The following is a 17,850-nucleotide window of genomic DNA, read 5'->3' as shown; positions in this document are numbered from 1 at the left end:
TTAAAAAAATCTCTCTTGACTTCAGTTTTTTCTTTCAGAGGGCACACTTAACAACAGAGCCTACCCATTTTATATTGGCAAGTGATCTCAGCCTATGCCAGCCCCCAGAATATAGCAGTTTTGTCCTTGCATTCAAGTTCTGCCATAATCTTCTTGGCTCCATAAATCATCAGGACCAGGGCCTGACGTGCACTTGACCTTGGGTGCTTTCATGGGCAAGCTGCCTCTTTGCCGGTGTTGACGTGCCTAAATAATTAATGCCTCTAAGCACCCAGGGCTCTGAGTCTCACGGCAAACCTAGGTGACTCAGTTTCACACGCTTTGCTTACTTCAAAAAAGGGGAAAACCCTGCGGTAGGAAATAACAACAGTGGTACTAAAACTCAGTTGTATTTGGAATGTATGGAGTTTGCAAAGGCACACAGTATCTTTTCATATACTGAGTGATCTTTTGCAGTCCTGACAATCTGCTAGCTATCTTCAGATCTCATGTGGAGACAACAAATCTAATGCAGAGATTGCCCTAAATTACTAAAGGTGTGGGAAAGCCAGGAAAACAACATCAAACATTTTCTCTTCCTTCACAATGCTTTGCCCAAAAATGATATTAGATATTTTAGCTGACGATTTGAACCTCTCAGCAAGGAGTTCACCCTTTCCAGACTTCAAGGAATAACAAAATGCAGGAGTCCCTAAGACAGACACTTACCCATGGATTCTGAAGTTTGACTGCCAACCACCCGGAGCAGCATAGGCTGACTGCTGTCTGACCTCTGAAGAGAGGTAGAAGGTGAGGAGACAGTTGTTCCATTCACCTTGGCCTCTGCTTGGGGCTAATGCATCCAAAAGAAAACAGTATTATTTTTCATAGTAAACATTCAGATATGTAACCATAAAACCATTATAGACACTTAGGATTCAGAAATGATGACCTTTCCAACCTCCCAAAGATTGCTAAATTTGGGAAATTTCACTATTGATGAACTCCATGGATATTGCTTTTGTGTCAGCGTTTGCCCCCTTATATGTTTGGGGGGGGGGGGGAAATCACAGCTACAGTGAAAAAGGATATATAAAAATCATTAGTCTAAATAGTTAAAATATTTAGAAGGTCATGTGAGAATGGGGAAACCATGTGGGGCCACAAAAAATGGAGTGGAGAATTCATATTTTTGTGAAGCAAGATGAAGAAAACATATCCTAAAAGGTAACATACTCAGCAAGCCAGGACCACATGCAGGTAGGGCCTACTATAATGCAGTATCTTACTAGGTTTTCAAAGGAGGCTTAACCATTACATTTTAGAAAATATAAGAAGAAAAAAAAAGCCAAAAGGTATAACCAAAATTACAGTAATACTAATTGCTAAAAAGAGAGTTCCATTTTAAGGGGTAACATTTTCACTTTTAGAAAACTAGTGGAAATCTCTTGGTACTTTTTTTAAAAGATGAAATTTAAATCATTCCAATAAGAACATTTTTGGCCCTGGCTGGTTGGCTCAGTGGACAGAGCCTATGGACTGAAGGGTCCTGGGTTTGATTCCGGTTAAGGGCACATGCCCAGGTTGTGGGCTCCATTCCCAGTAGGGGTGTGCAGGAGGCAGCCGATCCATGATTCTCTATCATCAATGTTTCTATCTCTCTCCCCCTCTCCCTTCTCTGAAATCAATAAAAATGTATTTTTTTTAAAAAGAACATTTTTGTAGGAAACAATCTTGAACAAATATTAACAAACACACTAGTTTTCCTCCTCATGGCCCTTGATATCTAGCCCACTGCTAGGCGCATATGTGGTACTCAACAAATTGATGCCTTATGGCACTTCTCAAAAGGGGGTCTGTGTTTTAGTTTTATTGAAGAGAAAGAAAGTACGATTTTGTAAATGTCCCAAGTTAAAGGGTGGGGAGGGAGCTCACTTGCTCCAGCAGCTGCCTTAGCCTATGCAACTGGGACTCCAGCTGTTTATTGTGGTCCTCCAGGATTTGCATCCTGGCTTCCAGGCGGCCTTTGTGTTGACGAAGTAGCTTGGCCTCAGCAATGAGCTCAGCATCCCGGGGACTCTGAGGAGAGGTGGGCATCATTTCAGGAGGAGACGGCAGTGGGGACAGGCCTTTGTGTTCATGCTGCTGCTTCAGACGATCATATTCTGCTTGCAGATTCCTGTTGGCATCAAAGAAGTAAAAAAAAAAAAAAAAAAAAAAAAAAAAAAGAAAGAAAGAAAAGGAAAGGAAAGGGAAAAAAAAAAAGTAAGTTCAATATCATCACCAGATTTCATATAAAATGGCAGAGACGCACCTGACCCCCGCCAAACACAAGAGCAAGCAGAAGAGGGGGGCACTTAATGAATGGCTTTTTATGACGACGATCTTAGTAAGGCTAAAAAATAAAAATAAAACCAGAAGCGTCTGCCGGGTGTGTGAGGCGAGGTGCTTTTCAACCTTTTATTTTATAGGAAAAGCCTCATGAATGCTATGTTCAGACAAGTCAGCAGCAAAAAACAAACAAACAAACAAAAAAACCATTTTGTTAATACTTCTCTATGTCGTAAGATTACAGTTTTTATACCTCTATCAACACGGTGGTTTGCATAAAAAACCATCAGCTATTTCAACAACAATGTATAAGAACATACTAAGAATCTACCCATGTACCCAACACATTGCTTTAATACATATAACATTTGCCCTATTGTTTTCAAATCATCTTTGAAGCAATAAAATATGACAGTTAAAGCTGAAGCTCCCCAACATGCCCTGGTCAATACCGTATCAGTCCCTCCTCACCATCGCCCCCACAGAGATAATGCCATCCCGAATTCCATGTCTATCATTACCAAGGTCATATCCACAAACACTAGGATGAACTTAACAAAGAGGCTGATATTCGGCTGTTGTGTTGTGTTTTTTGTTGTTGTTTTTTTCCCCCTACAAAAATTGCCATTTCATGGAATTCAATCCAATAGCATTATTTTCACGTTTTCAAACTTTCTATTTAAGAACTTAATGTTTAAGAATGTACATACCATTCTAAGAGTTGCTTTTTGCCTTCAACACTGTTTTTGGTGGGTTATCCATGTTGATACATACTAGTTTGCGATTTTAAGTGCTGTAAGGGATTATTCTGCTGCTTTAATATGCCAACAACACTCTCCTGTCAATGGGCATTTAAATTCCCAACTTGCCACAATTACAATGATGCATTGAACTTCCTTCTACATGTCTCCTTGGGTACTTGTTTAAGAGATTCCTTACAGAACATATCTAGATGTGGAATTTTGGGGTTCCAGCAACATTTACATTGCTACACATTACCAAATTTCTCTCCTAAGTGGTTTTGCCAATTTACTCTCTTACCAGTAGTGAATGAGATTTTTCATTAAGCCACATCTTCATCAAAGACTTGGGGTTATCAAATACTTAAGCATTAGCCAATTTGATGGGTGCATTTTAATTTGTATATCTTTTATTATTGGCGAGGTTGTACTTCTTTTGTGTTAATTGGCTTTTCACGTTTTCTTTACCTATTTCCCCTCTAGATTGTCTTTTTGTCATTAAAGTTCTGGTTATATTCTGGATGCTTATTGTTTTGCCAGCTATATGCACACCAAATATCATCTCCTACCCATATCTCTGCATAGCTTATCTTTAACTCTGTTTACGATGTCCTGTTGTCCAAAAAAACTTAAATTTTCATATATAACTCCATTTTCTGCTTTTTATGTTTTCCTTGTACTGACATAAAGTTTCACATTTTGGACTTTGCACAGAATCTTTTGTGCTTGGCATAAACGTACGATCTACTTTTACTTTTCCCCATAGATAACTTATTAAGCCAACCTCATTCATTATATAGTTTCTCCCCCCAGTGATTTCTAACGGTACCTCGGCAATTCATCAAGAGTCCATAAACACAGTGTGCATTTGAGCTCTCGATTCCATTTCATTGGTTTCTTTGTATGTCTCCGCCCCATGCAGTTGCCACTCCGCAGCTTCAAATAAGCTGGTGTGTGATAGACCCTTCCATTCCCATTGTTCTGCCTTAAAATGGTCTCTGCTCTTCTCACCCCTTTGATCTTCCCTGTGATTTTAGTGTCACCTTTTCATACCAAAATTCTTGGTGAAATTTGGGGTTTGAATTACACTGAATTTATCTATTAATCTGGGGAGAACAGACTTCATGTTTTTGAGTCTTCAGATCCAGTGAAAGGTCAGCTCTTCACTTCTAGTCTCATTTCATATCCATAATAACGTGGTGCCATTCCCTATGCCTTTTCCTCTAGCTTTTCATGTTGAATGCTTAAATCATATTTATTTTTATGCTTTTTAATAAATACATTTAGGATTACAGATTTCATTCTTGCTTTAGAATTGCTGGAAATACAGTTCCCATTGATGACACTTCTGCTATCAGATACCTGGTGGCTGACTAGAACTCTTTGATACCTTTTTTTCAATTACAATAAATACCAAAATAAGAGGACAAATTTCTGTTGTTCACAGATGATATTTCATCAGGCGAGAGAACTTCCTATCCACAAATGTGGAGGATCTATATCTATGAGAAAAGATATGAGATGCAAGTGAGGTGAAAAGAGTTTTCCCATTGTCCCACTGGAGAAAGTAAGATAATTTCATGATCAGGTTTTCTGTTAGGAAAATATTTCCTGTTGTTCAGTATCTGGGCAGAGAATGGCATGTCTTCCAAATGCTTAGTTTCAAAATGATTTATCTTCACATTAAAGAAGAAATAAAATCCAATCTATTCTTTTTTTTCAAAGCTCTACCTTATAGCTAACGTTATAAGTTTTCTAGGAATTTAAAGTTATGTAGGAAACCAATATATGCCTTTTTCCTCTACAGGAATATAATCTCCTATTTGTATTTTTTTTTTATTGATTATGGTCTCACATAATTGTCCTTATTCCCCCATTCCCATCCCAAACCCCTCCCTAGATATGGCTCCTCCAACCCCCATTGTCCATGGCCACTGGCTAGGCCCATATGTGTGCACTCAAGTCCTTTGGTTGATCTCTTCCCCTTACCCCCATACTCCCTTATTTTCCCTCTGAGGTTGAGAGTCTGACCACTGCTTCTCTTTCTCTGGGTCTGTTTATGTTGTTCATTATTTCCTTTAGATGTGTGAGATCATGTGATCCAAGAAATACCCTTGTAAGAACCTAATTGTCTTGACTGAAATCCCATCAGTTCTCCATCTTCAAGGACAGTTGTGTGTGCAGTTTGTTTTGTAGCAAACTGCTTTGACAAAGCAGTAATAAGTAGAGATTTATCAAAATAAGTTTACCTTCAGCCAGATTCTGCATATAAGTCCTCTGGGTGTGAACCAAGGTATGCAGTTGTCCACATTAATTAAATCCAATTTCTGACCACTTAACTGACAATCACCTAAATGCTTCTGTGAACTTGAAGCAGCATCCAATGTTCATAAGGTTTCACTTGACAGGAATTATCTTTTATTTTTCCCCCATACAGTATTCAATTAAAAAAAAATTCGCCTTGATTGAAATGTTCCAACTAGTAATACCTTCTTACGTAATGTCCTATTCAGGATTCTTCTTTCTACTCTATCGGGTCATCCACAATGTTATTTTTAAAAACATTGTGATACTACCCTGAAGACCATGTCTAAAAACAAATTATTACTATCTTGCCACCTACTTTTCACAAAGGTAATGGCATTTTTTAGAGAAGTCTTTCTTGATATCTTGATCCTCTGGGTCTAGTTGTCTACAGATTCTCCTTTAACGGGTTATTTATAAGTGCCTTTGCTCAGAAAACATGGTTTAGTATATATAACACATTACATTTCAGTTTTTATGTTTTCCAGTGAAAAACAGAAAAGGTCATTTGAATCAGCCAGGGCCTCCCAAAGCTGAGCTGTGAAGAATACCAATTGCTCCTAAGTAGAGCCTTTCTTGCCTTCCCAGATGTTTGAAATTTCTCTCGGGAGACCATTTCCTTAAAAACTCACATCCTTCTTCAGTTCTGGAAGATTTTCAGCTGTTAACAGCTTCAAACATTGCTTCTCTGCCATTTCATCCATTCTCTTCTGAGACTTCGATTAGGTATATTTTAGAGCCCTGTGGCCAATTCCCCATTTCTTTTAATTGCTCGTTTATATTTCTTATCTTTTTCTCTTAGTGTGGTGCACAATAAAGTCCTCAGAATCATCTTTTAATTCTCTTTATCTTCTGTGACTGGGTCCACTCTATCCTGTCTATTGGGTTTCGTAGCCTCAGTTGTGATAGTTTTTATTTCCAAAGATGTCTTTTTCAGATCCATCGATTCTTCATCTATTCCTGTGTCTTAGCTTCTTGTTCTTTTTAACAAAGGTGTTTTCTTATTTATGTCTTTGAGCACATCCAAATGTACTCATAAGCAATACTTGTTGTACCATTCTATCATTTTACTTTCATCTAGGCTTAATTCATCTTTTGATGGTCAGTTTGGAGGGACTCTCTCACCTTTTAATGTGTTTTGGATTTTGGTTTGAAGACACATTTTGAAAGAGATGGTGTGTGCTTTCCTCTCCTGCTGGAACTCACCTCTCCCCATCAAGTGGTTTTGTGGCAGTGACCATATGCCATTCACAGGCCTCTAGCCTGGAAGAGCTACAAAATCTTAGATTGCTAATCTGCAGCAGTGGCATTGAATGATATGAGTGCAGTTGTTGTGAGTTTCACCACGAGGCAGCATGGTTCATGCCCTAGTATTAAGGCTCTGATGCTCTCTTTCCAACTCCCCACCTATTCCCCAGGATCCACATTAGGCCCATGTCTGCATATACTAGTAAGCAGAAGTCCTCCACAGCACTCCAAACTGTTCTTTTTTCAATGTTCTTTCACATATAAGCATGCCTATGTATGTGCCTTTCCGGGTGTGTTTTTGCAGGGCCCCAATTTCGAATGTCTGGCTCTGGGCCCCACCTTGTGAGGAAAATTGTAATTCCTGTTAAGCAGAAGCTGAAAGCCCACTATGCACCACATATTGCTGACTGTGCCCTGTGTTTGTTTCCATTTCTGATCCAGAGAGAGGTTCGTCTTATTTTAAAGCTCAGCTACAGCTTTTTCCATTTTTGTTTCACTCCATAGATTATCTACCACTGGATAAATGGTAGGAGCTGAGGAAGATGCCTTAAAGCAAGAGCTAATGTGATCTTGATCAGAAGCCTACCAGGGCTTGCTGATTTTGCAGCTGTAAGATCAATGTTTCCTCGGTATCCATTCAAACCTAAATTCACCAGGACAGGATTAAATGAACCAAAGGAGTTCCTTTCTCTTAAACAAATATGTAACATACATAACCTTCTATTAGGCTCAGTAACGAATTTGCTTTGAAGGGACTAGTTTTTCCTTCTGAAGCTCTGAGGCAGGACAAGCTGTCATGCCAAAACTCTGAAAAGCCAGAAATAGCTCAAAAGAGGTATCTTGGCCAGAAACCAAGTAAAATAGTTCTTTGATTTGAGTCTAAATTCTCTTTTAAAGGTATTTACAATGATTACAAAAATAACCAAGAACAAATGATGTTCAGGGGGTTGCATTAGAGATAACTACTAAATGTTTCCTGATAAACATGATCAGGGTTACAGGATTGTGCTAGGGCATATTTTTTTAAGGGCTGGGAAATTAAGTCATTTAGCCTTTATAAATTAAGGCTTATATTTAAAACAAATATGCCAAAACCTTTAAAAATTATCTGGCCCTAGCTATTTTGGCTCAGTGGATATAGCATCTGTCCATGGACTGAAGCGTCCTGGGTTCAATTCTGGTCAAGGGCACATGTCTCGGTTGCAGGCTCCATCCCCCCAGCCCTAGTCAGGGCATGTGCAGGAAGCAGCCAATTTTATGTGTCCCTCTCACATCGATGTTTATCTCTCTCTGTCTCTCCCACTCCCTCCTACTCCCTCTAAAAATCAGTGGAAAAATATCTTCGGGTGAGGATAAAAACAACAACAACCCAAATGCTAGATTTTTTTTTTGGATGCAGTATTTATAAAGCAGAGATCATTGCCATAAAAGATCATTTAGATACCACTGTTAAGTTGTTTTAAAGCTTAATCACAAATACAAATTTTACTCATTTTAACAGCTGGCTATCGATTTACATTGTACCAATATAATATTCTGCTGTTTTTGAAGTTATACATGTACATATCATCCTTACTGATTCTCTAATTATTAGAATGTGTATGAAGTAATTTCAATACAGGGAATACATGTCAGTGATCAGACAACGACTCCAGAGAATCTATTTACATTCTTTATTATCTGTAAATTATATTTCTCTCGTAGCTCCCGAAAGAACACTAATTCAAATTCACTGCACATGGCCCTGTCACCACAATTTCTTCCTGCAGCTAGTCATCCTAAAAAAAAAAGTCTCCCATCCATTATTAATTTCTTATTCACCATAGAGCTAAAAACACTCCATCCATTCTACAACTACATAGATGTATCTGATTAATTTTATGTCACCAAGTGTATAAATGTGGTTGTCCAGATACAAAATTACATTTTAAAAAATTTCTAGTCAAGTTAAAATTTTCCTAAGCAAGTAATGGATATAAGAGATGAATTAGATTGCTCTTACCTCTACCTGTTGAAAACATGATGTCTCTTGGCCCTTTCGGCAATCACTACTAGCTACACATTAGTTAGGATAAAGAACATTACAGCAATCTTTTCTTGCATAATCAATTTACAGAGGCCAAGTGTTTTCAAAGCACGTTGTCTACTCTTTAAATGGAACTTTCCTAGTATGTGTAATTATATAGCTGTATAATGGTATTTTGAAATAAAGAATTGAATGTCACTTTCCACTGCTCAATGCCTTTTACACAGTATTATACACTCTGTGTGTGCTTGTGCTTTTATACATTTTAGTCTACTTCATAAAGTGGAAACAACTACAAAGGTCTGCATCTAAAAAGTATAGGCCCTGAGAAGTCTAGCTTCATCCTCATACAATATTAAAAGCAGCTAAATCAATCTGGACTCAGGCAAATGTAATACATCTTACAGAAACAATTACATCAACTGTAAGTCTAGCACATTAGCAATTTCTAAAAGGAAGATGAAGACAAATTTTGCAGGCATGATCTAGCTTAAAAACCTGGAATGGCACATAGACTTTCCATTATAATAAAAATGTTTAAAGCTATACTGTAAAATTTTATCAAATACAAAGTAAAAAGTACCCTCAAACTGGATGGGAAAAGACATCAATGTGCCTTGGCATTACCAGTGTTAATTAAGGAGAGGTGCATAGGGTGGAAAGTTAAAGTATATATGTTTTAGGGCTGCCTTGAGCAAAACAGTAAAAATGTCTTATTTCCAATCTGTTTACCTTAACACTGTCCCTCTTTCATGCACTCAGTGCTCTTTAAGTCCAACCCCTTTCCTACTGAAATTTTATCAGCATAAAGGTGTTATATAGAAGTTATTTAAACCTTATGGGATTTTATAATAATACTAGAAGCCCGATGCATGAAGATTCGTGCCCAAATGGGCCTTCCTTCCCCTGGCTGCTGGCATCGCCTTTGCTCTGGCCAGAGCAGCCTTTCTGTTCCAGCCTGGAGCAGCTGGGGGTGAGGGGGGGCGTGGTGGGACCCATGTATGCAAATTAACCTGCTATCTTTGTTGGGTTAATTTGCATACTCACTCCTGATTGGCTGGTGGGCGTCACGAAGTTATGATCAATTAGCATATTACTCTTTTATTAGGTAGATGCCATTTCTTCCAGTGATATCTGCATTTTAAGAGATATTGAAGCATGTAAAGAAAAATAAGATTTATTATTATTATTTTTACACATTGCATTTCCCATGCCTTTTATCACCATGGCTGAGGGGGGACTTAGAAGAGGGTTTGAGAGCCTGACATTTTGGTCAGAGAGACTTGAATTCACAAATAGGCTCTGCCACTTTCTGAGGCTAGGAAATTGACTTAAGCACTCAGCCCATCAGGAGGATTTATGAGCCAGTATGGTTTGTATTCCATCTGTACAACTTTCTTAGAACCCCACCCAGCCCATTATAAGTATTCAATAAATGTTGGCTATCATTGTAGTTGTTACTTATTTCTCTCCCTATTCTGAACTTTTTCAATTTGGAAACTCAGGCATGCTAAACACTTCCTATTAAAAGAAAGCACTTAGCCTGACTGGTGCGGCTCAGTGGTTGAGTGTGGACCTATGAACCAGAAGGTCATAGTTCAATTCTCAGTCAGGGCACATGCCTGGGTTGCAGGCTCAATCCCCAGTGTGAGGCGTGCAGGAGGCAGCTGATCAATGATTCTCTCTCATCACTGATGTTGCTATCTCTTTCTCCCTCTCCCTTCCTCTCTGACATCAATAAAAATATTTTTAAAAGCACTTAAATTATCTTAAATAAAAGCAATCTACTGAGACTTTTTGAGCTTGGCAGAAAATATACATCTAGAGTGCTCAGAAACTGATTTGTCATCCAACATTTGCTCTCTCTATATATATACTTGAGTTATAGCCCTCTAGTCATTATTAGAGATACCCTTGAACTTGGAAATTATTATATATTTTCCATCATCTGTACAAAATGAAATCACTGGCTTAAGATTACTAGGATGAGATCTAAGATCTGACAAGGTCTGCTGGGTATGTGACAAAATCATCAAATTAGATGTGTAGATTACTGCTGTAATAAATATTTGGACCAAGACTACAGGTTAATGTATCTAGATGTACTCTATTTTGGGGATAGGCCCTTGACACATCAATCTGTATCTTCACTGAGTTCCAAGAGACAGAATCTGACAATGTTAACTAGCTTTAGTTTACCTTCGATGATCGAGATATTTTTCACAAATTCCTGATCAGAGGCTAAGACATTATTATCTGTAGAATAAATGTATTAATCAAAACTTCAACACAAGAAGAGAAGAATTCATTAAAAATCCTAACTGTTATACCTGAAAATAAGCCAAGACAAAAATAACAGTCGCTAGTCTTCACCATTCAAAAGTACACTAGTACTACAGAGATTTTAAAAGTGAGGAAGTCTAGTCCCAGAAATAGTACCACTGGGTAAAGTGTGTTTCAATTTTCAGACAAATACAGCAAAATAGCAAACATTTATTGTCTGTGGTCAGCGAAAAGCCATAGCAGTCTCTAGGAGAATCATAATTTTAAGCTTTGTGTGTCCAAGCTTGAGTCCCTTATGAATAGTTAGACTTGGCCTCAAATTCTTCCAGTAAGTTCATCTTGATGGCCTATTTTTTCCATTCCTGGCACACTACTGTACATTCTTGCCGTATCTGATCCTATGGCCTTCTCTATTACAATGACAAAAACTACAGGATCATTTCTTTAAAATAAGTCTCAGTATTTGTACACAAACGTTCATGGCACCATTATTCCTATTTAGATAGAAGTGGAAACAACTAAATGTCCATCAACTGCTGAATGGGTTAAGAAAATGTGGTATATCCATAGGACAGAATAACAATCAGTAATAAAAAGAATGAAGTATTAATACATGGCACAACAGAGATGTTCTTTAAAACATTATGCTATGTAGAAGAAGCCAGTTACAAAATACCTCGCACTGTAGTATTCACTTATATGAAATGTCCAGAATAAGCAAATTCGTAGAAACAGAAAGCATATCAGTGATTTTCTAGGGCTGGGGAAGGGTTGTTTTGGGAGCAATAGAGTGACTGAAACAGGTATGGGGTTTCTTTTGGGGGCGAGGAAAGTATTCTATAACTGATTCTGCACAATGGTTGCACAACTCTGTGACTATCCTAATAACCACTGAATTATAAACTTGAAATGGGTGAACTATATGGTATGTAGATGATATCTCAATAAAACTCCTATACAAAGTTAAAAATAAGTTCTAGAGGCAGGGTCACGATAGTGGGGTAGGTATATCCTGAACTCACCTTCCCCCACAAACACATGGAAATTACAATTAAATATAGATCAATCATTGCTGAGAATCACCTGAAGACTAGCTGAATAAAGTCCTAAACTAAGGATATAAAGGAGCCATATTCAATGGGTAGGAGGGGAGGGGTGCAGTGTGGGTTGGCCCCCCTCACAAACAGGAGAGAAATCTATCTCAGCCACGGTGGTCCAACTCCCAAACCAGGCTCCCCAGCCTAGGGGACCTGTGCCACAAAGAGGAATCCCCATGAAATGTGGCTTTTAAAACCATCAGGGATGATGTCCAAGATAGAGGAAGAGCAATGAGAGACCAAGATGCTGCTCTTAAAGGGCTCAAGCACAAACTCACTTGCTCCCAAGTTCCAGTGCAAATGCAGCAGTTTGAGAAGTGCCTGGGTCACACAGAGAGGAATGAAATTGACTAACTTTAGGGTTGAGGGCTGGAGGGTCAGGGATCAGGGATCTAGGGAGAGAAGTACAGGTGGATACATCTGTTCCTTTGTTTCTTTTGTTGTGTTCCCCTTCCACCTGGCTGGCCTGGCTCAGGTGAGTGCCAAATATGTCCCTCTCCATTAACCAGGCTAACACCATTTGGCCCACCCAACCTGCTTGCTCCAAATGGTTTCAGACCTCACACACATGTGGGAGCCTATTCCAAGGCCCCCAAGCTCAGCACAGGCCATCACCTGCCTCAGTTTACGTTGTAGCTCCTACCAAGTGGCCCTAAGCCTGACACCAGTACCAGCCAGCCTCAGCTTGCATCGTATCTCCTACCACAGGGCCCCAAGCCCGGCACAAGCAGTGGCTGGCTTTGGCTCCCATCACACCTATTACCAAGCAGCGACAGCAGCACAGCCAGCTTAGGCCAGAAGCAGATCCCCTCCCAAGCAGCTCCACAACAGGTGGCTTTGGCAGCACCATGGCCCTCACCGATGCGACTCCTGCTCTGTGGGGCCAGCCCCTATATACCTGATCATCTGCAGGAGTCAATTCTTTAACATACACCTTAACAGTATTTTTTTTTTTTTGTCTCCTAGGGCAAAGGCAACGAAAGCAAAAATAAATGGGACTACATCAAACTAAAAGCTCTTGCACCAGGAAGGAAACCATCAATTCAAAAAAAAGGCAATCTACTGAATGGGAGAAGATATTTGCAAATGATATATCTGATAAGGGGTTAATGCTTATATTAAAAAATTCATGCAACTTAACATAAAAAAAAATCAAACAATTTGATTAAAAAATGACAGAAGACCTGAATAGAAATTTCCCAAAGAGGACATTCAGATGGCCAACAGACATGAAAAAAAAATGCTCAATATCACAAATCACTGGGGAAATGCAAATTAAACCACAATGAGCTATCACCTCATATTTGTCAGAATGGCTATCATCAACAAATCAACAAACAAGTGTTGGCAAGGTTGTAGAGAAAAGGTAAACCTCATGCACTGCTGTTGGGAATGCAGAGCCTCTGTGGAAACAGTATGGCATTTTCTCAAAAAATTAAAACTAAAACTATCATATCACTCAGCAATCCCACTTTTCTGGATACTAATCCAAAGAAATAGAAAACACTAATTTGAAAAGATGTATGTATCCCTATGTTCACTGGGTAAGTAACCTAGGTGTCCATCAATAGGTGAAAGGATAAAGTAAGTGTGGTACCTACATATAATGGAATATTACTCAGCAATAAAAAATTATGAAATCTTGCCATTTATGACATCATGGATGGTCTAGATGGCATTATGCTAAGTGAAACAGGTCAGAGAAAGACTAATACCATATAATTCCACTTGTATGTGGAATCTATAAAACAAAACAAATGTATATGTAAAATAAAACAGAAACAAACTCAAAATAAAACAGAGGACAAACAGATGGTTGCCTAAGAGGACAGGGGAGGAGTAAAAAAAGGTGAAGGAGACTATAGACTACCAGTCACAGAATAAGTCACAGGGATGTAATGCAGGGGAATATAACCAATTATATTGAAACTAGAGGCTCCATGCATGAAAATTCATGCACTGGAGGCAGGGGTCCCTCAGCCTGGCCTGCCCCCTCTCACAGTCTGGGAGCCCTCAGGTGTGGGAGGTGACCCGGTGATCAGGGGAAGGTGACGCACCCATCACACCTCCCCCAGCACAAGCCTCAGCCAGCCCTGGTTACCTGAGCCTCAGGTGGCCCTGGGCACTTAGGCAGCTACCATCTGAGGCTTACCTGCACCTTGGGCCAGCCCTGAGTGGCTAGAGGGCTGAAAGGACTGGGAGACTCCTGGGGGCAAGCCCGACCTTGCAGAATGCCTGCTGCCCTGGGAGGGCTGTGGGAACTGGGTGCCACCATCTTGTGGCACTGCCATCTTTGAGAGTGTGGTAGTCAATTAGCATATTCACTCCTTATTAGCTGTGGGCACCACCATCTTTGTGATGATGTGAGGGTCAATTAGCATATTCCATCTTTATTAGATAGGATAACTATGCATGGTGACATGGTTACTAGACCTATCATAGAGATCACTTTGTCATGTCTAATCACTGTTATACTCCCAAAATAATATATCATATGTCAACTATAATTGAAAATAAATTATAACAAAAAAAAATGAAGGGACTGACTTAAGGGTTAATACATTTCTTGGAAAAAAGGTAAGTTCTAGATTCAAAATTATATTTCTCATAGCACTAAAGATTATTTTCCCAGTGAAGACAATTTCTAATGCTCTTTCCTACTATGGGAGACTCAAGTTAAACCCATGTACATAAAAATGGTGTGTACATGCCTACAGAATAATCTATGCGAACACTTTTCAATCTTTCCAGATGATGATTTTTAAAAAAGAGCCTAAAAATAAGCCTAGAAAACGCTCAAGTCAGGGTTAACCTAAATTAGATATTATCAGTCTAATGGAAAAGATATGACAACCTAAACAGGTATATTAAGGGATTTGAGGAAAGAATGATAACATAAGAAATGAGAAAAATAAAGACAAACAGCCTAAAATCAGCCAAAAAAAAAATCCACCAGGGAACAAAAAAATTCCAAAGTATATTCATCCATTCATTTAATCAACACATACTTCTATACTAAGCACTATAGAGATAAAAATATATGACATACTGTCCTTTACTCTTGAAGAGCTCACCTTCTAGCATGTGGGATATTGTTTATTTAACAATGCTTACAAATCTTACACTAACGTAAAACTAATGTAAAAAGACTGGGCATGATTCTCACTGCTAAACCTAAAAATATAGGCTGTTTCTATCTTTGACACAATACTAAGAAATTTCAGGAAAAGGATTAGATGGATTTACTTATGACCTGTAGTTAGCAGAGAGAGTGGTACCATAAGGTAACTCAGAATTTGGAGATACTGAGAAAGGTCAACTTTAATTATTAACATAATAAGAAAAAAAAAGGATGAGTTTAGGCATCTGCAGAAGCCAGTCATTTACATAGGTAATGCACACCGGGAAACCATTTCTAACTGGCCATATTCAATTACAATCAATTACACAATCAAGGTAGATCCTTGGTCTTCTTTCCATAAACATGTTCTAATATTCTCTTCCTAGAAGGACCCTATCCCTCTTCCTAGGCTTGCCATCCCTCTAACACATTAGTCCGCAATCCAGACTTCTCTTCTGAACTGCCTACCAGTCTTTTCAATAGTCTCTTGGATGTTTCCATTAGCTATGGGCTCTGTGAACTAGAACTTGCTAAGCACCATGACACACAGATTGATATATTCTTCTAACATTTCAGTGTCAGAAAAGGAATCCGCTTACTCAAGCAACAGTACACAGGACCATATACTAGCTACCTATAAATTCATACCTTAGTCTTCTGTTGAGGTGAACTATAAGGCAAAAATGCTATACTTGCATTTCTGCTATAAGATAAAGAAGGAGAAATATCTTCCCATGTGACACTTTCATATCACCCTCCAGAAGTAGCCTCGAGTAATAATTGGCCTTTGCATATAACTACTAGAAAAGATTCCACAGTAATTGTAATAGAGGCAACAGTTGCTGCCTTCGGTAAACATACTTCAAAATTCAACCAGTAACCAATTAAGAACACCGTGGAGCAAGTTAATTTTGTCAAGCTATTGGTGGAAATTTTTGTTGGTAATTTGACTGGAAACAGCAGGTTATTCAGTGAGGTATTCCATTAAATAAAAAAAAAGTACAAAGAGTTTTCTATGTGCATAGGTGGTAACTTACTGCCTACCTTTAGATTCTCTAGAGGAAATCACTCTGGTCTCTAAGTTCATAGGGCTTTGCTGCTAGATCATATCAAAAGTTACATTTGTGAGAAAAATTCAGGCTTCATCTTCAGAGACACCTCTTATAGCTTCATTCCCAGAAAGAATAGCTAAGTTTCTTAACAACCACAGTAGAGAGCCAACTGTGCTATCTTCTTGCCTGGATTTCAAAGTTTACTAGAGTTGATTTTTTTTTTTTTTTTTTTTTTTTTTTTTTTTTTTTTTTACCAAAGTGTGTTCCTTAGAACATTACAATTGGTCAAATACATATAAGCAACATTGGGCTAAAGAAAGCTAATCATGTTTCTGTACTTCTAGACTCAATGCTCAATTACTCATGAATTTCCAATACAAGTGTTTCCAAAGTTTATCTGTCCTTGGATTCGTTTTTTCTTAGGCATATCTTAGTATTCTGCAGAATACATTTTGGGCAACAGTGACCTTTATTCTTGGAAAACTGTCATCATTTTTTGGTCTCTAATGCTAAGCTTTCCACAATTATCAAAGGCCACTAGAAGAAGCCACATAAAATTTCCTTTGTTCTTTGCTATAAAAGTATTGTTGAGGACACTAGCCAATATTCACATTGTTGTTTAAGAGTCCAGGACTGCCTGAGTTTGAATCCAGGCCCCATTTCTTGTTAGCTTATTATATGTCCTTCATACTTTATTCTCAAAGAGCTTCTCCTTCATAGGGTTGCTCTAAGAATTATATGTACTCGCAACAGCTCCTATACCAAGCACTCATATGACAGCTATTTTGTTTTTGTTTGATGTTGTTGTTTTGTTATTTAGAGCCGGTAAAGACATGGTATTTTCTTAGAAAATTGCATGCTTCTTGCATGCAACATTAATTAGAGAAATCATTACATTTCCTCTTATCCTCCTGGCTGCAGAGGAGATCAGACAAAATTTGAAGCTCAATTATATCAACTCTGCTAATCCCTACTATTTTCATTGATTCACTATTTTTGCAGGAATCTTATTGCCATTTTTTAAAAAAATCCTTTGTGAAAAGTAAAGTCAAATAGGAAATTTCCACTTGAATGTTCTTGGGCAAGTAGAATTCAGTATGTCCCATACATAGCTCTTTTTCTCTATTTACTGACTTTTCCAAATTAGTAGCTTTTCCTGTTTGTGCTATGTTTTGTTTGTTTTTTGAAGGATCACTTCCCAGTCCCCCAATTTAAATTTTTCATTTCACCCATTTCCTCTCTCTCCCTTCTCCCCTGGCCTCATTCATTTAGTGTGACTTTCCCATTTCTCCATCCCTTCTTCTCCTACTTGAGACATCCTTAGTTCAGAATCTGACCATCTTTTCAACTAATTGTTCCACTATCATTCTACCAATCTCCATGGCTTTAGCTTCCTGTTTACAATTGTTTTTGTCAGTATCCTCCTCCTCAAAAACCCTGCACTATTCAACTGCTTATCAGATAAGATCCAAATTCCTTAGTATAACATGTAAAGTCCTTTAAACCGTGGTCTTCACCTATGATTCACTACTCTCATATTCTCATTCTGTGCTCTGGTTACACATTAGTCACTGCCCCACTGGTAGGGAGAGCTTATTCTTTATCCCTCTCTCAGCTTAAAAACAAAACTCCTACTCAGTCTTTATTGTCAATTCCCTCTGTGAATCTC

General features: G+C 38.4%; 1 protein-coding gene across 5 annotated transcripts in view; it reads right to left on the bottom strand.

Moving 5' to 3' along the window:
* The window catches only part of DMD (dystrophin), a 2,141,216-nt gene that overhangs the window by 23,468 nt on the left and 2,099,898 nt on the right, over positions 1–17,850 (bottom strand). For all 5 annotated transcript variants that reach the window (XM_084869361.1, XM_084869360.1, XM_084869362.1 and 2 more), the window contains 2 exons: positions 1,915–2,158; positions 709–832 (listed from right to left, as the gene is read on the bottom strand). In XM_084869361.1, the coding sequence (XP_084725487.1) occupies positions 709–832; positions 1,915–2,158 (368 nt within the window). The remainder of the gene's footprint in view (positions 1–708; positions 833–1,914; positions 2,159–17,850) is intronic.

The sequence above is a fragment of the Pipistrellus hanaki genome (assembly GCF_964339955.1).
Source record: "Pipistrellus hanaki genome assembly, chromosome: X".
NCBI lineage: Eukaryota > Metazoa > Chordata > Mammalia > Chiroptera > Vespertilionidae > Pipistrellus > Pipistrellus hanaki.
This window is presented reverse-complemented; position numbering and strand designations above follow the sequence as displayed.